This window comes from Ammospiza nelsoni, chromosome 17 (genome assembly GCF_027579445.1).
Source record: "Ammospiza nelsoni isolate bAmmNel1 chromosome 17, bAmmNel1.pri, whole genome shotgun sequence".
In the NCBI taxonomy this organism is placed as follows: domain Eukaryota; kingdom Metazoa; phylum Chordata; class Aves; order Passeriformes; family Passerellidae; genus Ammospiza; species Ammospiza nelsoni.
In genome coordinates this window covers 2,664,227-2,683,453 of record NC_080649.1, presented here as the reverse complement: position 1 = coordinate 2,683,453, position 19,227 = coordinate 2,664,227, and the positions used below count along the sequence as shown (strand labels likewise).

Genomic DNA, 19,227 nt, shown 5'->3' with positions numbered 1-19,227 from the left:
CTGCGGAAAAATATGAAATGTGCGGCACCAGGGCCGGGAGAACACGGCAGAGCCACCGGCCCGTGTCCCCGGAGCGGCGACATCCCGGCGGGCGTGGCAGTGATGGAGCTGCAGCATCTCTCGGGGTGACAGGAGCAGGGGCTGCTCTCCTCTCTCCGGGGGGATTCGGAGCTCCCAAACCCTTTCCTGGAGGGTTTTCCCGGTGCCTCCCAGGCCGGGCAGGTGAGTAACACCTCCCGCTCTGCAGCTTGTTTACCTGGCGCTGGGGCTTCTTTTTGGAAGGCTGACTCACCGCAGCACCTTCCCCCTCTGCCACTGCGGCTCCCTGACAAAAACTTTCCATTTTCCCATTGTTTTAATTGCCCTCATTTGAGAAAACTCCTCCGGAAAAAAAAAACCTGGCTGTGGGTTGGAGAGACAGGGCAGCCCCAGCCGGGCATTGCCACAGCGATGGGATGGGACGGGACGGGATGGGATGGGATGGGATGGGATGGGATGGGATGGGACGGGATGGGATGGGATGGGATGATGGGGTGGGCACACCTTGGGGATGCAGTGGCAGCACCTGGGGCACGCAGGGGATGTGGCAGCGAGGTCGCAGCAGCCCCGAGCGTGGCACACGGGCGGCTCGGCACGGCTGAATGCGGCCCGACAGGTTTGTGCAGGAGCCCGTCCCGTTCCGCTGGATTTTTGGAGAGGCTGGAGCCAGCCCCAGCGTCCCGCGGGGAGCTGCGGGCTCCGAGCACGGCGCCAGGTCACGGCCCCAGCCCACGGGGCAGGCACGGCCCGCAGGGACGGCTCTGTGCCCTCTGCCAGCTCCCTGGGAATGGGGAAGGAACAGCCCCTTCCCTCCTGGAGGCTCCCTGCAGTCTGGGGGCCCGTGCCCTGATGAGGTGGAGAAGGGCTGGGGAGCAAGAGGACACGTGGAGGTGTCCATGGAGATGGAGAGGGGCTTTTGGATGGAAAAGGAAATGCTGGGCATCTGTAGGAGCTGTGGGATGGAGGTCCTCAGCAAGCAATGTTGGAATAATCCAGCACTGGGGATGGAAGAAGGAAGGGAGCAGAGCTGGTTGAGACGATCATCCACCCCTCTCCACGGAACAGAATTTCCACAGTCGTGTGCCAGGTGAACCCTGGACCCACAGCCAGGGCAGCAGGGTCTGTACAGTCCAGAGGGGAAAATCCTCCCTCCCTGGGCTAGGGTCATGCTGCTTTTGTAACATTGGGATCAAGGAAAAGGTGGGGAAATCCTCCAAAAACGGTGAGGTGTGGGGGTCTGGTGGGCACCCCCAGCCTGGGATCATCCTGGGCTCAGATGCACTGGGGTCACTGGTGCTCTGCTGTCCCATCCCAGTCCGTGGCACACGGTGTACTGCGAGTGGCCCTGGCAGGAGGGACAGGGATGATTAAAGCTGCCTTTGATGAAGCAAAACTTAATAAACAAGCAGGCAATTGTGCTGGGCTCTATTTACTGGGGATGACAGCGCGGAGCCGGCGTGGCGAGGCCGCCCGGGCCAGGCCCACATCAAACACCAGGACAGCGCCAGGCGTGAGGGGACCACGCCATCACCTCCTCTCCGACGGGTTTTTCCTGGCCCCAAAAATCCAGGAAGATCCATGTGCCTGTTCCTCATAGCAGGGCCCCATCCCACACCCGTGGGGAGCCTGGGATGAGCAGGAGATGCTCTGTGCCATGCTGAGGTTGGACTGGGGCAGGGTGTGCCAGGCTTGGGTGCATTTTGGAGGTGACACTTGGCACCTTTGCCCTGTCCTCCTGCCCCAGGTCAGCATTCCCAGCTCTCTCCTGATCCAGAGATGCTGCACAGGCTCTGAGGTCCCTTCCCTGGTGCTTCTGTGCAGAACACAGGGGCAGAGCAGGGAGGCCAAGCCTGTGGCCTCACACCAGGCCCTTATCAGCTGGTCAGGAATATTTACCCGCCGGTTTCCACCGGATAAAAATTCACTGGACAAACAGGAGCACCCAGCTGGCCCCAGGGTGGTGGCACAGCAGGGACGTGGCTCAGCTGGGACCCCTGTCCCTGCTTCATCCCCCCTCTGTCCCCAGTGCCGCAGGAGTGTGAGGGACATTGTCCCCCCCTAATCCGAGTGCCCGAGGGTTGGTGACCCCCGTGTGCCCTCGTGTGCCAGGGCTGGGGACAGGGCCATGGATTGTCACCCCGTGTCACCATGTGTCCCACGGCTGGGGGTGGGCTGTGTGGGGAGGTCACTGTGCTCTATGGGGGGCACAGGACAATGCTCCTACAGGGGGCTGAGCTGAGCTGGTCCGGGACAAACTGAGCTGAGCAACGCCCAGCTGAGCTGAGCCGTGCTGAAACAGGCTGAAGAGAGCTGAGCTGGGACAAGCAGAGCCAAACAAAGCGGTGCCAGGCTAACCCGAGGCGAGCTTATCTATGCCAGGCTGAGCCAAACCATGTTGAACTAACTCGGGCTGAAGGAAGTTGGGCCGTACTGAGCAGAGCCGAGCTGAGCTAAGACACGTCCCCAAACTATGCTGGGCTGAGCTGAGCCAGTCTGTGCAAGGCTGAGCCAAACCGAGCTGGGCCGATCCGATTCGAACCAAGCTGGGCTGAGCCGAGCCGGGCCGAACGCAGCCGAGCCGGGCCGAACGGAGTCGGGCCAAGCTGGGCCGAACGCAGCCGATAAGAGCCGAGCGGAGCCGATGGGGGCCGATCCTGACCCAGCTGTCAGCGCACCGCCCCTCCCTCTTTCCTCTTTTCCCATTGGCCAGCACGGCCATCCGTTAGGGGCGGAGGCGCGTTCCCATTGGCGGGCGGGCACGTCTGTCCGCGCCGCGGCTCCGCCCCCTTTTCCGCCTGGCTCCGCGGCGCTGGAAACTTTGCGGGCGGCGCAGTCGGGAGCGGCTCCCGCAGCGCCCGCACGCCCGGACCCGGCCCTGCTCCTGCTCCGCACCGACCCCCGCGCCGCCCCTCACCGGCCCGCCCGGCCCGGTCCCGCACGGCGCGGGCAGCGCCGCCCCTCCGCGCTCCGCCGCCGCCGCCCGGCCATGCGCGCCCGCTGAGCCGCAGCAGAGGCGGCCGCCCTGCGCTGCGCTCCCTCCTTTGATTTTTCCTGTCGTGTTCCTCGGGGTTCTGTGTCGGTTTTTGCGTTCGCGTGACGCCCCCCGCGGGCGCGGGGCGGCGGCGATGGGCGCGGCGGCGGGCGGGCGCTCCGCGGGGCGCTGAGCGGGCGCGCAGCGGGCGCGGGCCGCGCCATGGCCGCCAAGGACAATCCCTGCAGGAAGTTCCAGGCCAACATCTTCAATAAGAGCAAGTGCCAGAACTGCTTCAAGCCCCGCGAGTCTCACCTGCTCAACGACGAGGATCTCAACCAGGTGGGATCTTACCCCAAAATCCAATGTTTTTCCCCCAAAATCTACCGCGGCGTCCCGCCCCTAGGACGCTCTGGGTCTCCGTGCCGGTGTCCGCTGGCACCGTGGGTAGCCTAGGGTCCCACAGGTATCTTGGGAGCCCCCTGGGTAGGTAGGTTAGGGTCCCACGGGTGTCCCGGTGGGTATTATAGGGTCCCATGGATGTTCTGGGGTCGCAAGGATAGAACGGGGTACCAGGTGTGCCTGCTGTCCCCACGGCTGGCACAGAATCCCATGGGATCCCCAGGGGATCTGCCTGCTGGACACTGATATTGTAGCGTCCTGTGGGTGCCTGTGGCTCTAGGTACCGTGGAATCAGGTCAGGGATGCTCTGGGGTCCCATGGATGGCACAGGGACCTACAGGTATCCCTATATTCCAAGGGATGTTGGGGAACTCCAAAGGTGCTTCCTGGTTCCATAGGGTATCTAGGAACCCTGTGGGTGTTTGCTGATCATACAGATAGCCCAGGGACCCATCGGTATCCATGAGTTCTGTGGGGTGTTCAGGAGCACTCTGGTCCCATAAAGTGTCCAGGAGTCCCATGTGGTGCCTGATGACCCCATGGGTGGTGTGTGGTCCTGTGGGGTGTCTGCTGACCCCACGGATAGCACAGGGACCCACATGTGTTTGTGGATCCCATGGGGTGTCCAGGAGCCCCGTGGTTGCTCTCCGTTGCCATTAAGTATCCAGTGATTGCAGCGGGTGCCTGCTGGTCCCACGCATAGCTTGTGGGTCACTTGGGGTGCCTGCTGACCTCACAGACAGCACAGGGACTCTCAGGTATTTGCGAAGCCCATGGCCCGTCCAGGAGCTCTTTGGGTGCTCTCTGGTCTCACAGGGTGTCCAGAGATCCCATGGGATGCCTGCTGACCCCACAGATTCCCAGGTGTCCCACGGAGCACCCACAGTGCCCACTGGTCCATGAGGCTATGGCTCACCCCAGTGCCACCTCCCCAAGGGACTTCACCCCCTGAGGACGTCTGGGGTCCCGCACCAGCACTTGGGGTGATCCCGTCCCCTCCTGGGGTGCACGGCAGCAGGTGGGGGGTGTCCTGTGAGCTCCATCAGGCGATCCAGAAAGTCCTGGGAAAAACTCGGTTGGAAACAAAACGTCCCCTCCTGGACGTGCCGGACATGATCCCCCTGCCCTACACCCCCCTGCACTCCCGGGGACATGGCAAGGGGACCCCAGCCCCTTTCCAGAGAGGGTTCAGCGCTGGGGGGCTGCCAGGGCTGGGCCTTCCTCCTCTTCCTCCCAGGCCTCACGCAGGCCCAAGGCCGGTGCTCCCATGGCAGGGGGTGTTGGGGGCATGGGGGGCGTTTTTGGGGTGCAGGGGCCCGTCCGTGGGTTGGGGTGAGGGGAACAGGGCCGCCCTCCCTCCTCCCACACCTTTCTGGGCCAGGGCTGCCATCCCCGCTCCCGATCCTATTATGGCAATGAGATCAGACATATTGCAGCGCTCGCTGGGGGGGCGGCGGAGGGGAGGGGGGGGCATCGTGAAATCTGAGGGCTAATATGGAAAAAATGTAACTGGAAAAAAATGCCGTGGTGTGTGCGGGAAAGGGGCGGGCGGCGCGGAGCGTCGCGGCCGTGCCCAGACAAAGGAGCCGTCCCGGAGGGGGCTCGGGAAGAGCCCCCCGCTCCCGGCCAGCCCCTTCCCGCTGCCCGGGTACTGCGCTGCCGCCTGGTGCAAAGCTTATTTACTTTTTGTTGGGGGGCTGAGAGCATCGCACGCAGCCCGCCGTGGTGCCTGCCTGCCCTGCCACGGCGGCCACCCACCTCTCTGGGGACGCGTTTCGGGCAGCCCCTCGCTGGCTTTGTTCCCGTCGGGGTGGTGGGTGGCCCTGGGGGGCTGCCCAGCGTCCGCTTCCCATGGGGTCGGGGTCAGCGCCGTGGCCGGATCCAGGCCGTGCGCGGGGGGCTCCGGTTGGGAAAACGGCGCAGTCCTGCTCGGCTTTCTCCCTTGCAGCTGGGGTGAAGTAATCCCGCTTCCCAGATAAGATGGTGGCTGTGGTGGTGTGTGATGCACGCACGCACCTCCCGCCCTGCCCGCAGCCCCCCGTGCCCAGCAGCCCCCCGAGCGCGGCCACCCCGGCGCTTCCCCGCCTCCCCTCCCAGTTTGTGCCCCGTTTCCCAGCCTGGCTGGATGTGGGGGTGTGCTTGCTCCGAAGCACACCCAGGAATAACGGTTCATTTAACAGCTCTGAATGTTTCTGCCTCTTTCACTCAAACATTTTGGGTTGGGAGGTCTCACTCTGCAGCCCACTCTGCTGGGCTCAGTGCCCAGCAATGTCCTGCTCGCCCCATGGACAAGGGACAGTGTTGGTGATTACCTAGAGTCAGGCTAGAAAAGTCTTTTGGAGTCATCTGACCTTTGTACTTGGCTTGGAGGAAAGGTGAAGGTACTTCACACTTACGCACTTGTGTCCCTTTTGGATTTTTCTTAGATAAAAATACCTGCGTGCGTGTCAGGAGCTGCCCCCGCTGCTTCCTGGGATGCTGCAGGGCGCTGGAGCCGCTCGGGGCAGAGACCCAGAGTGTGTTTGCAAAGAGTCACAAATATTTAGTGGTAGTAGTGGATTTCCGTCGTACTCGGGAACCGGCTTAGGAATGGGGCTGGGAGGGGGGAAATCCAGCCCCAAACATCAGGATTAATGAGCTGGAGCTCTCTAATAATAATCAGACTTAGCACTTCCAACTTCAAAGGGCTGTGCGGACGCTAAGTCCCTAATCCCGGGAGCGCTGCGTTCACGAGTTGTTTTTGTGCGTGGCTGTGCTGCCGGACGGGGCTCGGTGTGATTTGGGGCAGCTCCTTGTGGTCCCACCACCTGTTGGGGACGTGACTGTCCCCTCCCAGGGCTGCAGGTGGGAGGTGATGTGCCCTTGCCCCCCACAGTGTGTGTTTGACCTTCTGGGGTGCCCACACAGCATGGGAAAAACTGGGTCAGTCAGCGCAGCTGTTCTCCCTTTGGGAAAATCTGTTGCTGTGGGGAGTGGGCTGTCAGATCCCTTGATCCTTTGTGGTGGCAGGATCTGGCTGCTGGCAGACGTGGTGCTGTTGGTGGCTGTGTCGTGGCTGTGCCACCCACCTGTTGCCAGCTTGTCTTACGCTGCTCCTTTCCCATCCAGGCAGAAATTCCCTTTTTGTGGGAATTTCCACTTTCCTGGCAAGACATGCCCATGCTGGCACTGCACGGTCCCTCTGTAACCACCTGCAAATCTCATATGGAGCTCAACTTTCCAGAACCTGCCCTGGGAGAATGGATGGTTCCCAGGGTCCCCCTCCTGTCTCCAAGAGAAAGCCAGCCTGTCCAGTGGGACCCTTTCCCCAAGCAGCCTTTTCTCGTGGGGGTGTCCCCATGGGGTCTCTGCTCTCCACACTGGCTGTTCCACGCCAATCCATGTTTGCACACACACATGCCCTTGGTCTGTGAGATGAAGCTCCCAACAACATGGGACAGGCTGGGAATTAACCTAAAAATTTTGCCTGGCCTGAATTGGAAGAAGAGCAGAGTGTAAAACAGTTGCTTTTAATTTTCTCCATGCATTTGCTCTCTCGGGGAGTGGGGACTGGCACAGATAGAGGAATTTGAGGATGTCTTTCCAGCTACCAGTGTCTCTTTTTTTCCCTCTTTTTTTCTTTTTATTAGACGTCATGGCATAGATGCCCAGAGGACCACCCAGTTAGAAAATAAAGCTCTCGGACTTTTCCCACTGCCTCTTCCTGTGACACCCCTGCCCAGTGACAGGGGGTAGTTATTTCCATCCCTCCTCCATTGGACATTATCACTTTCCTACTGTTCTGGATGCTGAGCAGCTGGTGGCCAGCAGCCTTGAGGCTGCAGCGTGTCAGTGTTTGGTCACAGGCTTGGCTTTGCTCTGGGACATTGCATCCATAGGGCTGGGATGCCCTGTGCCGCTGCAGGGGTCTTGTCCTGGCTCCTTGCATTGTCCAAAGGGTGACAGGGTGAGGGATCATGTCCCAGCCACACTTTTCCCTCCAGCTCTGCTCCTTTTTGGGAGGAAAAGTCCCCATTTTCCTGGAAAGCAGCCCCCGCGCTTGCATTCCCTGCTCCCCGCTGCTTGTATCATGCTGCAAAAATCCGCCTCTACTTGACTGGTTATTAGCACTGAACAGGGGGAGATTTCTCTGCAAATGTCAAATTTGCCTCTCTGGGTGGCTGTGGAGGTCAGGGACTTGGAGGGCACAGCCAAGGGGGCTTGGGGGGCAGGCTCATTCTGGCTCTGCCCTGTGGGCAGTACCCATCCTTGGGCAGTGACGTGCAGGCAGGGAGGGCAGCGGGCACTCGGAAGCTGTGTTGGATGCTGGTGTTGATTTGGGGAGCACTTGAACCTCTGTCTGGCCCAAGGGGAGGGACGAGCCGGCGCCTTTGGGTGCTGGAGAGCCGTCCCCTTTGCTCACACTCTCTTGCTGCTGGGTTTTTGCATGGCGCCGCACCTTATCTGCGCCGGCAGCCGACAGAGTGATAAATCCCCTCTCCAGCACTGTGGAGAGATGTTGCGGCTTCTCCCAGGCGCTGAGGCAGGCCAGTGGTGGGAAGTGGTTAGATATTCCTGGTGGCTGCCAGGCACACCGGCTTGGGGCTGCTCGAGAAGGAGCTGGAATTGCAAAGTCCATTCTGTCCCGCTTTGTTTTGTTGCTGTTTGACCAATTCCCCGTGCGTGCCACAGCCGGGCTCAGCCAGCTCTTGCTCTGACTGCCCCGGGCGATGGCAGCGCTGGGACCCAAGCGCAGCCCTGGGACCAGGGGTGTTTGCAGAAAGGGGCCGGCTGTTTGCACGAAGGGTGAATCCAACCTGTCCTCTTCCTGTTCCTCTGGTCGGTCAGTCACTCCCACTGCCCCACACGACAAACTGTCAGGGCAGCTCTGTCCTTTGGGATTTGTCAACACCTGGATCAGTGGTAGCGTTGTGCCAGGAGGGCTGTGCCATGCCCAGTGCCCACCAGCTGATCTGTGACAGTGGCATTTGGTGCTCCTTGTGCCCCAAGTCTGGTCTGTCCAGTCTGGTTTGGCCTTGTGCTGCATGTGGAGATGTGTTGGTGGTGAAATCCTGGCCTGGGATTTGCAGCTCTGGCAGTGGCAAATGTGTTTTGGCAAAAGAACAGGATACGGATGGAGAGGGGACTCTCCCCATCATCCAGGGTGGCCTCCAGAAGCTGCCCAGGTCTCATCCTGGAAAAAGCACTGTCTGGGCTGGACCCAGGGGCAGTGAGCAGCCACTTGGATGAGGAGCTGGGGGATGGGAGAGTGTTTTTGCTTTAGGAATGGTTGTGGATGCTCAGAGGCAGCGCTGCAGCCTCCGCGCTGGGGTTTGGCGTCACCAGGTGACAGACAGCAGAGGGGAAATGTTGTAGAGGCAGGAAAACAGGGATGTAAGCAGCTTAACTACTGAGGCTGGGCTTCATCCTGGCCCTGGGGATTGCTGCTGGAGCATGGATTTGCACAGCAGTGTTTGCAGAGCCTCCCCACAGCCGTGGTCACGGGTCTCTGGTGGGTCTCCATCTGCCATCCCCCTGGGAGCACACAGAATATCAAGTGATGGCTGTCTCAGTTCCTAGAAGCCATGCTGTGGGCAGGAATGCCTGCTTGGCTGTTGCATCCCATTCCCTCCCTGAACACCGTGTCACCTTCCCCATTCCTGCCGTGTGACGGCTGCTCCGACTCATCCATCAGCGATGTTCTCTTGGCTCCAAGGTGTGCAAAACTGAGAGCACAGCGGAGCTGGAACGGCCCAGATTTCCTATTTTGAGGTTGCAACCACAGTATTTGTGGTGACTTTCTCCTTGAACTGTGCCAGAAACGGGTCCCTGCCTCTGGAGAGCTCTGAGTGGATCAGGAGACAGCACACAGGCAATGATGACCTTACTGTCCCCCCTCTCTGGGTCTGGATGAGAGCTGTCACCCCATTGTGCTCCCCTGGGTGTTGGAAGCAGCAGGCGCTGCTGTCAGAGAGGCTCCTTTGGTGAATATTGGGGCTGACCCATAAAGGTGATGGAACAAGTTCCACCTTGGATCCACCCCCAGCCTGGGTGGGTTGGGTACATCATTTTTTTGTGGGGCTGCTGGAAGCCCTGGCATCACTCCCCTGGTGCACAGGGCTCCCTGCTCCCAGTGCTGGAGGCAGAGCCTAAAGCTCCGATGCAACAATCCATTTTTCTTCCCCTTCCCGCTCAGTTGCCAAGCCTGAACAAAACAAGCCCTGCCTCCACCCGAGACAGGCTGATTACGTCTGCCGGCAGCCTAAACAGATTATCCCTCCCGCCACGCGCTCCGGGCCAGGAGTCTCTCCCAGCAATGGATTCGGGCTTCCCTCAGAACGTGTGGGGTGGGTGGGCAGAGGCTGTGGGGGCCTCCCAGCCCACCCAGGTGTGCAGCACCCCAGCAGGGATGTGGCTGCTCTGCCGTGGGGTTGAGTCTGGAGCCTAGGAGGGGATGTGGGTGTTGGTACAGCTCTCCTGTTCCACCCTGTGCAATGAACTCCTGCAGCACTGTGGGGCTGACACAATGTGGCTCTGCTGGGTCCTGACTGCTTTGCATGGGGAGGGAAGAGCTGAAGGCACCATAAAAAACACAGGAGGTGTGAAAGCCTGTCAGACAGGCAGCTGGTTGGTGTCACAGCCCACCTCCAGCCCTGTGGCTTGGCACTCCATGGGCTGCCACGCTCCTGTGACCCATCCTGCCCTCTGGAAGCGGGTGCCCTGTGGCCCTGGGGGTGTGCAGGGGTTCCTGTATCAGCCTGGGCTCTGGGAAGTGATGAGTGGCTCTGCACGTCCTTCAAGCCCAGTTCCCCATCTGCTGGGATTGTTTTCCCAGTGCTGGTGGAGCTGGTTGGGGTGGTTTGTCCATGCCTGGGCAGCATCAGCACAGCAGCCTGACAGCTTTGTGTAAACCCAGCTGGGGCCGCTTCCTTCTCCGCTTCCTCCCACCCGCCGTGCTGCCGGCGCTGGGCTGGAGGCAGCGTCCTCCCCCTGGCTGCACTGTGGGATGAGGGGACGGAAGCAGTGGCTGGAACTGCGACCTGAGAGGCAGCTGAGGTGCTGGTGTGCCCCACAGCCCCGCTCCGGTGTCGGATCAAAGGTGGGATCCGATACCTGGGCACTCCCAGAGGTGTGACAGGAAGCAGAGCGGTGACGTGGGGGTGTTTCTGCCTGAGTCATCCACCAGCAGTGCCAGGGATGGACTGGGCACCGTGGGGCTGCAACCCGGCCGCACCTCTCCCCTGATGGTGGGGTGAGCGTCACCCCACCCCAGCCCCATCAGCGGCCGCTCTCCACTCTGCTCTCCCACAGCATTTTGTGGCTCACCCTCCGGCCAGGCACCTTCTGGATAAAAGCAAAGCCACCCACCCAGTGCCTGAGCACCCTGTGTGGCTGCTACCTGTGGAGAAACTACATGAAGCTGCCCTTTGGATATCACTGAAGCTCCCAGGAGGCAAGCAGGGCCCTGTGTGGTCAAAGGCATCCTGGGAACCCTGGGGTTGTTTCTAACACCATCCCTAGGTGTGAAGTTGGACAAATCTCCTTGGAAGAAGGAAATTTTGCTCGGAGGTCTTGCTCAGTGTTGGCTGTTGGATTTTCTTCCTCTTGAGGAGCTTTCCAGAGGAGGCCAAGCCAGTGGAAAGGACGTGTGATTCCAGCTCCATCCTGGTGCTCCAGCACCCTCCAGGACCTGCCTCCCACACTGGGTTTATTTTAAACTTTGCTTCAGCTGGGCCATTCCAATGCAGGTGTGATGAGCTTATTTCAGACACTTCGTGTGCTAATTCATATCCCTTTCATTTAGGCTTGTATCTCTCTGGGCATTTGCTTGGTTTTAGCAGGAGCTTGTTTTGGTTTGGCTTTAAAAAGCGCTGCTGCGTGTTCATTTGTTGATGGGTGGAACCAGGCTGCCCACGCTGCCTGGCTCTAATTCATACCTTTCAGCTATTTTGGTTTCAATATCTGCAATTGGATGCTTCTGCCAAAATAAGTGAAGCCCATTGGTGGTTTTTTATGATGCTGGTACAGAAATGACCGTGCTCTGTGTTAAGGGTGTATATTTCAGGTGCTCGGTGTTTATTTACAGACAGTTTGAGCTAAAATTGGAATGGCTGAAGGCAAATTAATGTCTGCTGGGGGGTGTGAGCCAGGCTGAGGTAGGGCAGGACTTCATGCCTGTAATACTGGGTTAAGGTTGCTTGCTGCTGGCCCTGGTGATGATCCCCCTGTTGGTTTCACAGTTATTTTGTCCCTGGTGTGTCACTGGGACCTGCCTGCTGCTTGTCACACAGGCTGGATGCTGTGGGGTGCTCAGAGTGGCTGTGGTGGCTGCAGTGCTGTGGCTTGTGTCAGGGAGAGTTGTTGCTCATGGGGCTTTGCTGAGTGAGCACTTGGTCTTGGCTGGGAGCTGTGCTGGGACACAGAGGGGAAAACTGGGGATGGAGGAGAGCTGAGCCCTGCCTGCATCTCGTCTGTTGGGAGCATCACCACGGTGCTGCCCTGGCGCTGTGGTGCCGAGCATCGGGGACATCATGTGCTATTGTCACTGTCATCCTCTTGTTCCTGCATGGTGGAGGCCACTCCTGAGATTTTCCCAAGCCCCAGCTGCTCAGCACTCACCCCAAGTTCTCTCCTGGGAATTCGGGGACCCCATTTGTTGTCACAGTGACCCACTGAAGGGTCTCTGATGGTTCATCAGTAACGATTTGCAATTCTGCTTTTCCCCTGTAAACCACAAGAGACATTTGGGGTGTCTGGCTCTTCCCAGGCCACACGGGTGGCCGTGGCCACATCCCAGCACCAAGGGAGCATCGGGATCCCCGCTCCCTGCGGAGCCCTCCCATGGCGCGGGCACGGATGCGTCACGGGCGGCTCTGGGTGGGGGCGCGGGGCGGGCGGGGTGTGCCGGGGGAGTGGCACAGCCTGGCTCACCTGCGGGGCGCTGCCAGCGTGGGCGGCACCGAGTCGGGCACGGAGCTGGGCACGGAGCGGGGCTGAGCGGCTGCAGGTGGCATGGGGGCCACGGGCGAGCAGGGCACCGGCATCCAGGTGAGCTGGGCAGGGCTGACGGGGGACTCCGGGCCCTTTGCCAAACCCAAGGAGGGTGGTGGTGCACGCAGGTGCCTTTCTGTGCCCCCACTGGGGTCGTGGGAACAGGTGTAGGGGTGTCCTGGGCCCCCATGACTCCCCCAAATTGGATCCCAATCCCAGCGCTTTGTTTTCATTGGTTTAAATCTCATTTAAAGGGGAAAGGAAGGAAGGTCTTCTCAAATCATGTTTTCCCAGCTGCTGGGAGAGCAGCACCTCGAGCTGGTATGTCATATTGTGGAGGGGATAAGAGATTTTGTTATTTCTTTTCACTTTATAAACAGTAAAAGGTCTCCTCCGGCGTGTTTCCAGTTTGCTTACTCAGTGCTTCATGCATTTGACAGTTTCTGGTGCATAGGCAGTTTCTTCTATTGTTTGCAGGGATTTTTCCAGAGGGGAAACTTTTTTTTAACATTACAAAACCACAGAAACTGGCAGGAGGAATCTAGGGGAGGTACTGAATTGGAAACAGTTTTAAACTTTAAGGAACGGAAAAGAATGAAAGCAACAAGATTAACTGAATCAGTTAGAGAAGAGCTGGGAGTGTGTGTCCTTGTGACTTTTTGGCTGGGCCAGGATGGACGTGCATGGATGTTCCATGGTGGAAAGCAGTGTTCCCAGGCCCAGGGTCTCCTGGAGCTGGCTCTGCTCTGGGTTTCCTCCCTCCTGGTCTGCCTTGGTATCTGTGGAGCCGCCTTGCTGGTGTGGCAATGTCTTGCCACTCTTGCAGCAGGATTTGGCCCCAGCCCTTGCCAGGTGTTGGCTCATCGTTTACAGCTTGACAAGGCAGCGGGAGCGGTGCCCGCGGGAGTTTGCGTGGGAGGACATGCCCGGTGCCCATCCCCATCCCACGCCTGCTGTGGCGTGGGCCAGCTTCACCCTGGCCACTTCTGCATCCAAACCATCAGTGGAAAGAGCCTGGATAATTTTTTTTCCACTGACATACGGCAGTGCTGCAAGGTTCTTTCCGAGTATTCTTTCCCTTTCTCTTCCCGGCTGGCTGAGTGAGCTGTTTTCCCTCCTCCTGGCTCTGACCTTCCTGTGTGCTCGCTGTGGGGAGCGGGCTGGCAGGGGCTGCCCTGCAGGGAAGCAGGAGTTGGATGTGCACAGCACGGGAAGCGGCTGGGAGCTGGAGAACTGCCAGCACCGGGTAGTTTTTCCTCTCTTAATTAACGAACGGAAAACATGGAGCTCTCCTTTGGAGTGTGTTTTTGCTTTGGAGTAGAGGCACGCTGCCGATGGCGACGGGAAGAGCCACGCTGGGGATGGGCTCTGCCAGAGCTTGGTGCTCCGGGCACGGTGCCATGCAGGAGCAGCTGTGTTTGGAGTTTGTGCCTGGGGTTTTGCCTCCTCCCGAGTCCTCGTCTCAGTCCCGTTGGCACACAGTGTGTGTCACACCACGGGTTGGCATCAGACACCACGTTCCCTGCACTGGGAAGGCTGAGCTTGCCTGCGTGCAGGAGGCTGAGCTCACACAGCTGCCTTCGTGCTGGGGCTGCTGCAGCGCTCCATAGTCCCTGACCATTGATTCCCTGTGGTGCTGATCTGTGTTGAGCTGCTTTCTGCTGTGAGTGACTGTTCCTCTGCTGTTTCTTTGCAGGCCAAACCCATTTATGGTGGCTGGCTGCTGCTGGCCCCGGAAGGAACAGACTTTGATAACCCCGTGCATCGCTCCCGGGTAAGTGAAGCTGAGACATCCCCTCCCCATGACGCTGGTGGGGGTGGCAGGAGGAGCAGCCAGGGCTGTCCCCGCCCATGGGGGTGGCTGTGACCCTGGGAGTGTGCTGAAGGCACCTCCATGCTCCCATTCTCTTGTGCAAATCAGGAAGCTGGGAGATGTTTCTGGCAGCAAGGTTGGAATGCCTTCTTTGGGATGGAGGGTCTCCTTGTGCTGGGCAGCAGCCTGGGGCACTGCAGGTGCGGGTCAGGCTCAGTCTGTGCAGTTTTATTGCTTGTTGCTTTTGCTTTTTGATGTTTTGATGCTGCTCTGCTTTGCCTGACACGTGCCATGCTGCCAGGAAGGCGCTCAGGCCAGTGGGGTGTGGGCTGTGTCACTCTGAGCTGTGCTGTGACCATCAGAAAAGCTCCTGGTTTTCCTTTGAGGCTTGGAAGCAGCTACTTTATTATTCTGCAGCTCGTCATGAGCATGCCCAGAGCTTTAGAGGTAGGCTGCAACCTGTGCCCTAGTGTGGATATGCCAATGTCAGGCAGGTTCTGCAGCAAGGAAGGGGCTGAGTGGAGGTTCCCATTTGCTTTAATCCTGCAGAGCACTGAAGCCAAGTGCTGGCAGCAGTGACCTGCAGACAGAGCAGGACACACTCAGCTCCTTCCCAAAGGGGTTTTCTCATGCCTGGCAGAAACATCAGCATCCTGTGGGGTTGGAGCATCCCCCACTTTCCTGACCTGGCGGGTGTGAGGCTCAGAAGGATGTGGCCAGGCTGGGCTCCTTTCACTGCTGGCTTTTGACGAGGACTTCCAGCCTGTCCCCAGGCTTGTCTTGCAGGGAGCTGGCTGCTGAGGCTGCCAGGATGGGGCTGTCTTGTGCGTGGGAGGGATGGCAGTGGTCCGTGAACCCTCTGTCACGCAGCCAAAATGTTCTGGGAGCTGTTTGTAATAAAAAAATTGCTCCCGAACGAGCAAGAATTGGGTTCTGAGTTCAGCCTGGGGTATATGGGTTATTATTTGGAGTCTCAGCTTGTCATAGGCTTGCTGGCCTGACATAAAGGGGACATGGGACCCAGGTCTCCCCAGAACCCAGGCTACCTGCTAAGCTGGGGCTTGTGGAGGTCCACAAGCTCCTCCCTGGTTCTGCTTGTCCCTAAGCACTCTGGACTTTGCCCGAAGGGCTGAGAAAAGTGAGATAAGAATTGCTGCACTGGGGCTATGAATCCAGGACTTTTTTCTTTCAGCCTGCTCAACCAGTTTTTGCTCTTGGCTGAAAACAACCTGGCACACATGAAAAAAAAAGGGCAGTTTTCCAGCCAGATCAGTTCTCCAATCTGATTTGCTGTGCAGCTGCAGAGGCAGCAGTGCCAGCGTGGTGTCAGGATTGCCTGGGCAGAGCCATGCCAGGAGTGCAGCACCATCCAAACTGAGCTCATGTGCTGCTGGGGGACATCTGACATGACACCCTGTCAGCCCCCAGCACTGGATGCTGGAATGGATGAAGCTGAGGGCTCAGAGCATTTAGTTTGGGGATCCTTCTGGTGTCCCCAGTACTTGTGGCATGAACCTGAGTCATGAGAGGTTTAGTTTGGATATTAGGAAAAGGTTCTTCCCCCAGCGGGTGGTCAGGCTCTGAACAGGCTCCTCAGGGAACGATCAAAGTCCCGAGGCTGCCAGAGCTCAGGGCAGTGAGCTTGGGCAATGTGGGCTGATGCACACAGACCTTTGGCAGAGCCCTGCCAGGTGATGTGCAGCTCCAGTGCTCCCAGCAAGGCCCAGGGGCTGGTGGGCACTGCCATGACCCACCTCATGTCCTCTCTTGCAGAAATGGCAGCGTCGGTTCTTCATCCTCTACGAGCACGGGCTGCTGCGCTATGCCCTCGACGAGATGGTGAGTGCTGCCTGGCTCCGTCCAGCTCTGGGGATGGATCAGCTGGGTTATCTGCTGCCTTGGAGTGCTCTGCCAAGCTGGAGGAGAGTTGTGCTCGCTGGGTTTGACTCTGTGCCAAGCTGGGTTTGTGTGGGACCTCAGTGGACACTCTGCAGAGGACCGGTGGGTGTTTCGGAGCCATGCGAGTCCCTCCTGGCATGGGATTCAGCAGTTGCTGACAGATCCCACGCTGACAGGAAGTGCTGGAGGGGGTCCCCAAGGTTGTTGCCCCTCCTTTTTGCCCAGTTTCCCGGTGCCAGCTGGGTTTTGGATGTGGTGAATCACCTTGGCAGTGTCCGAGGAGGAGGCCCTGCCTGGCGATGCCCGTGGAAAGTAGGTCAGCTGGAACGCCCTGGAGCTGCAGCTTGTCACCAGCACTGTTCCCAGCAGTAAAAGGGGATCAAAGGAAGGCAAACCCATTCACTGGGAGCTGCTGAGTGGGGCTGAATAGCCCAGTAGGTCAGTCCCAGGAGCACCCAGGACTGCTGATCCATCCTGCTGGAAGCCCGCGGGAGGGTACCCAAGGCTGAGCAGGCTGGCACAGTAGGCACCCGTGTGCTGGGATCTGCCTGGGCAGGAGGCTCAGGAAGCCAGCTGGAGAGAGCACACCTGTGGGACAGGGACGCATGGGGACCTGTGTCTGTGGCAGGGAGGCTCCCTGAGAGGTCAGTGTGCCTTGGTCCTCCTCCAGTACCTCCTGTGAGGGCACCGTGGAATGAGGAGTCTCGGCGAGTGTGGCTCAGATTTCATGCTGTGTTTGTTTGTATTTTTACTTGGGGTTGGTCCAAGTGCCCTAAATAATTTAAATGTCTTTGGTAGGAGCAGTGGAGGCTTTAATACATTTTCAGTGTCAGCAACCTGGCTCTGCACTGGGCTGCTGTTTCCTGTCCTACACTGACAGGGGGGTGCTTTGTGTTTGGGTGGAGTAGGGAGATGCCCAGTCTGAGGGTAGAGGTGCAGAAATGCTGGGAGGGACAATCTGGGATATTTTTTTTTGCTGTTTTGCATCCTGAGGAGGTTGAGCTGCCCCAGGTTCTGCCACATCTGGGCAGGAGCAGACAGGCAGTGCCCCAGCCCTGTGCCACAGAGAGCACCCAGAGGAGAGCAGGAGCATCCCACACTTCTCCAGGCACCTGTTGGGCTTTTTCCCCTTGAGAAGGGAGAACGTGGAAAAATACAAACAAAAAGGGAAGGTACACATGTGCAGCATGGGATGGTGTCCTGGGCTGTGTGACAGCCCTGTGCTGGCTCCTGGACTCGCTGCCCCATGGCCACTTGTGATGTGTGATGGATCCCAGGAGGGTTTGAGGCAGCAGGAGACCTCCCAGGCAGTGGCAGGCTGGGATTGAATGGCTCTGCTTGAACCTTTCAGACATTAATTTTGTGGATTTGGCAATTTCTGCTCTTATTAAAAGTGGAATTGGAGGGAGGAGTGAGCTTGGGAGGGAGTCCTGGGTTGTTGATGCTGGTGGAGACATTCCTGTGCCTGGCCAGGGAGGTTCTGCTCCTGGCTCCCAGCAGGCTGGAGAGCAGTGGGGTGTGGAGGGGCAGCTCAAAGCACAAGCCCAGGTGGAGGAGACCTTGGAGAGTCCCCAGAGATGTTGGTGCTGTGGTACTCAGACTGTGGAATGGGGCAGCACTGGGCGCAGGGAGCCTTTTGCCAAGGGATGGGTAAAGTTTGGTGTTGGATTGGAGCGTTTTGGGCATGGAAGGTGGGACAAGCAGGCCCCAGCTGTCCTGCTTGTCCTGTTCTCTCCTGAGACCTGCCCAGGGATATCCCAGAGCTGATCCTGAGTCTGTGCTCCTGCTTGGCCATCTTCTTTCTGTGTGTCAGTCATTCTGTCTGTCCTTGCTCTGCCATAGTTCCAGTCTGAAAACAAAATTAGTTCTGCCTGATGGCTGTGATAGGGAGAATTTGCACAGGCTCTGGACCTTTACCCCCTCAGAGCAGGCTGAGCTGCCAGACTCTCTCCCTGGGGTCTCCCTCTTTCAGGCTGGGTGCAGTTGGTGGCACCCAGATCCAGCCTGGCTGCTGGGAATGCCCAGGAGATCCTTCCCTCTGCAGGGACCATTCCAGCAGCTGTTCCCAGCTCTGCTGAGCCCTGCCTAAGCTGAGCCTGCTCAGACGTGCAGAAATTCTTGCCTCTCAGCTGTGGGTGGATGTGGAGGTTGTGTGATCACTTGGGGATGCCTTCCCATCCTGAACATCCACGACTGCACCTGATGCTGGCTTGCTCCTGCTGTTTGATAAACCTTCATGCTGGCACCGATGATGATGGGCTGATGCTTCTCTGCAGCAGCTGGAGGATGACAAAGCCACTCTTACTGAGGGAAAGCAGGAAAGGACAGGCTTGGGGTTGAGCTGCTGTGTTGTGAGTGTCCAAGGACAAATTTCAGTTCTCCTGGTAGAGCAGCCTGTGGTCTCCAGTGCAACCACTGCTGTGGAAGAGCAGCACCAACCCACTGCAGTGCTGGGAGGGTTTGGTTGGGATTTGGGAGCTGCCACAAGAATAGTGCAGGGCTCAGGGGCCAGAGGCAGCGAGTGGCAAGTGCAGAGCTTTGGCTGCCTTTGTTTTGATTGCTGTGATCTATAATTAGCGGCCGAGGTCTCTATAAATAGAGCCAGCCTGCGTGGGAATGGAAAGGCAGGAGGGGTTTGTGGGGATGGAGAGCTCTGCCGTGTCCCTCCCTGGGGCTGCAGGTGGGCTGTGGCCTCAGCCTCTGCCTGGGGATGGATCCAGGCCCATGGCTGGGGCACGTGAGAGGAGTGGGTCTGGATCTCCAGGCCAGATTCTTCTTAATGAATCACTGCATATCCAAGCCAGGCCTTGTCTCTGTGCCTCAGTTTACCCCTGTGCTGCTTCTCTTGAGCTGGGATTTATGCTAGGTTGGCATTTTGTATCCTCCCTGGGGTATTCTCATGTCACATCAGGCTTCCTTTTGGTAGCTGACACTTAATTTAGAGGCTTTTTGCTTTGTGCATATGCTGGTTTGAAAACAGGACAAAATTCGGGCTTGTCTGGGAGCATCTCAGACTCGCTGGTGCTGTGGATGAGAGGCAAGGTGAGGGCATCTTCTGATTGGGCTCTTTTAGTTTCCCTGCAGGGATTCAGGAGGAGCATCCCTGTGCAGGAAATACCCACTTTGCAACAAG

At 58.6% G+C, this 19,227-nt stretch overlaps 1 protein-coding gene across 8 annotated transcripts in view; it reads left to right on the top strand.

Annotated features, from left to right (window-relative positions):
* Positions 1-3,158: 3,158 nt before the first annotated feature.
* Positions 3,159-19,227, top strand: part of MPRIP (myosin phosphatase Rho interacting protein) — a 72,498-nt gene continuing 56,429 nt past the window's right edge. For all 8 annotated transcript variants that reach the window (XM_059484792.1, XM_059484793.1, XM_059484791.1 and 5 more), the window contains exons 1-3: positions 3,159-3,352; positions 14,079-14,156; positions 15,969-16,034. In XM_059484792.1, the coding sequence (XP_059340775.1) occupies positions 3,233-3,352; positions 14,079-14,156; positions 15,969-16,034 (264 nt within the window). In that variant the 5' untranslated portion in view covers positions 3,159-3,232. The remainder of the gene's footprint in view (positions 3,353-14,078; positions 14,157-15,968; positions 16,035-19,227) is intronic.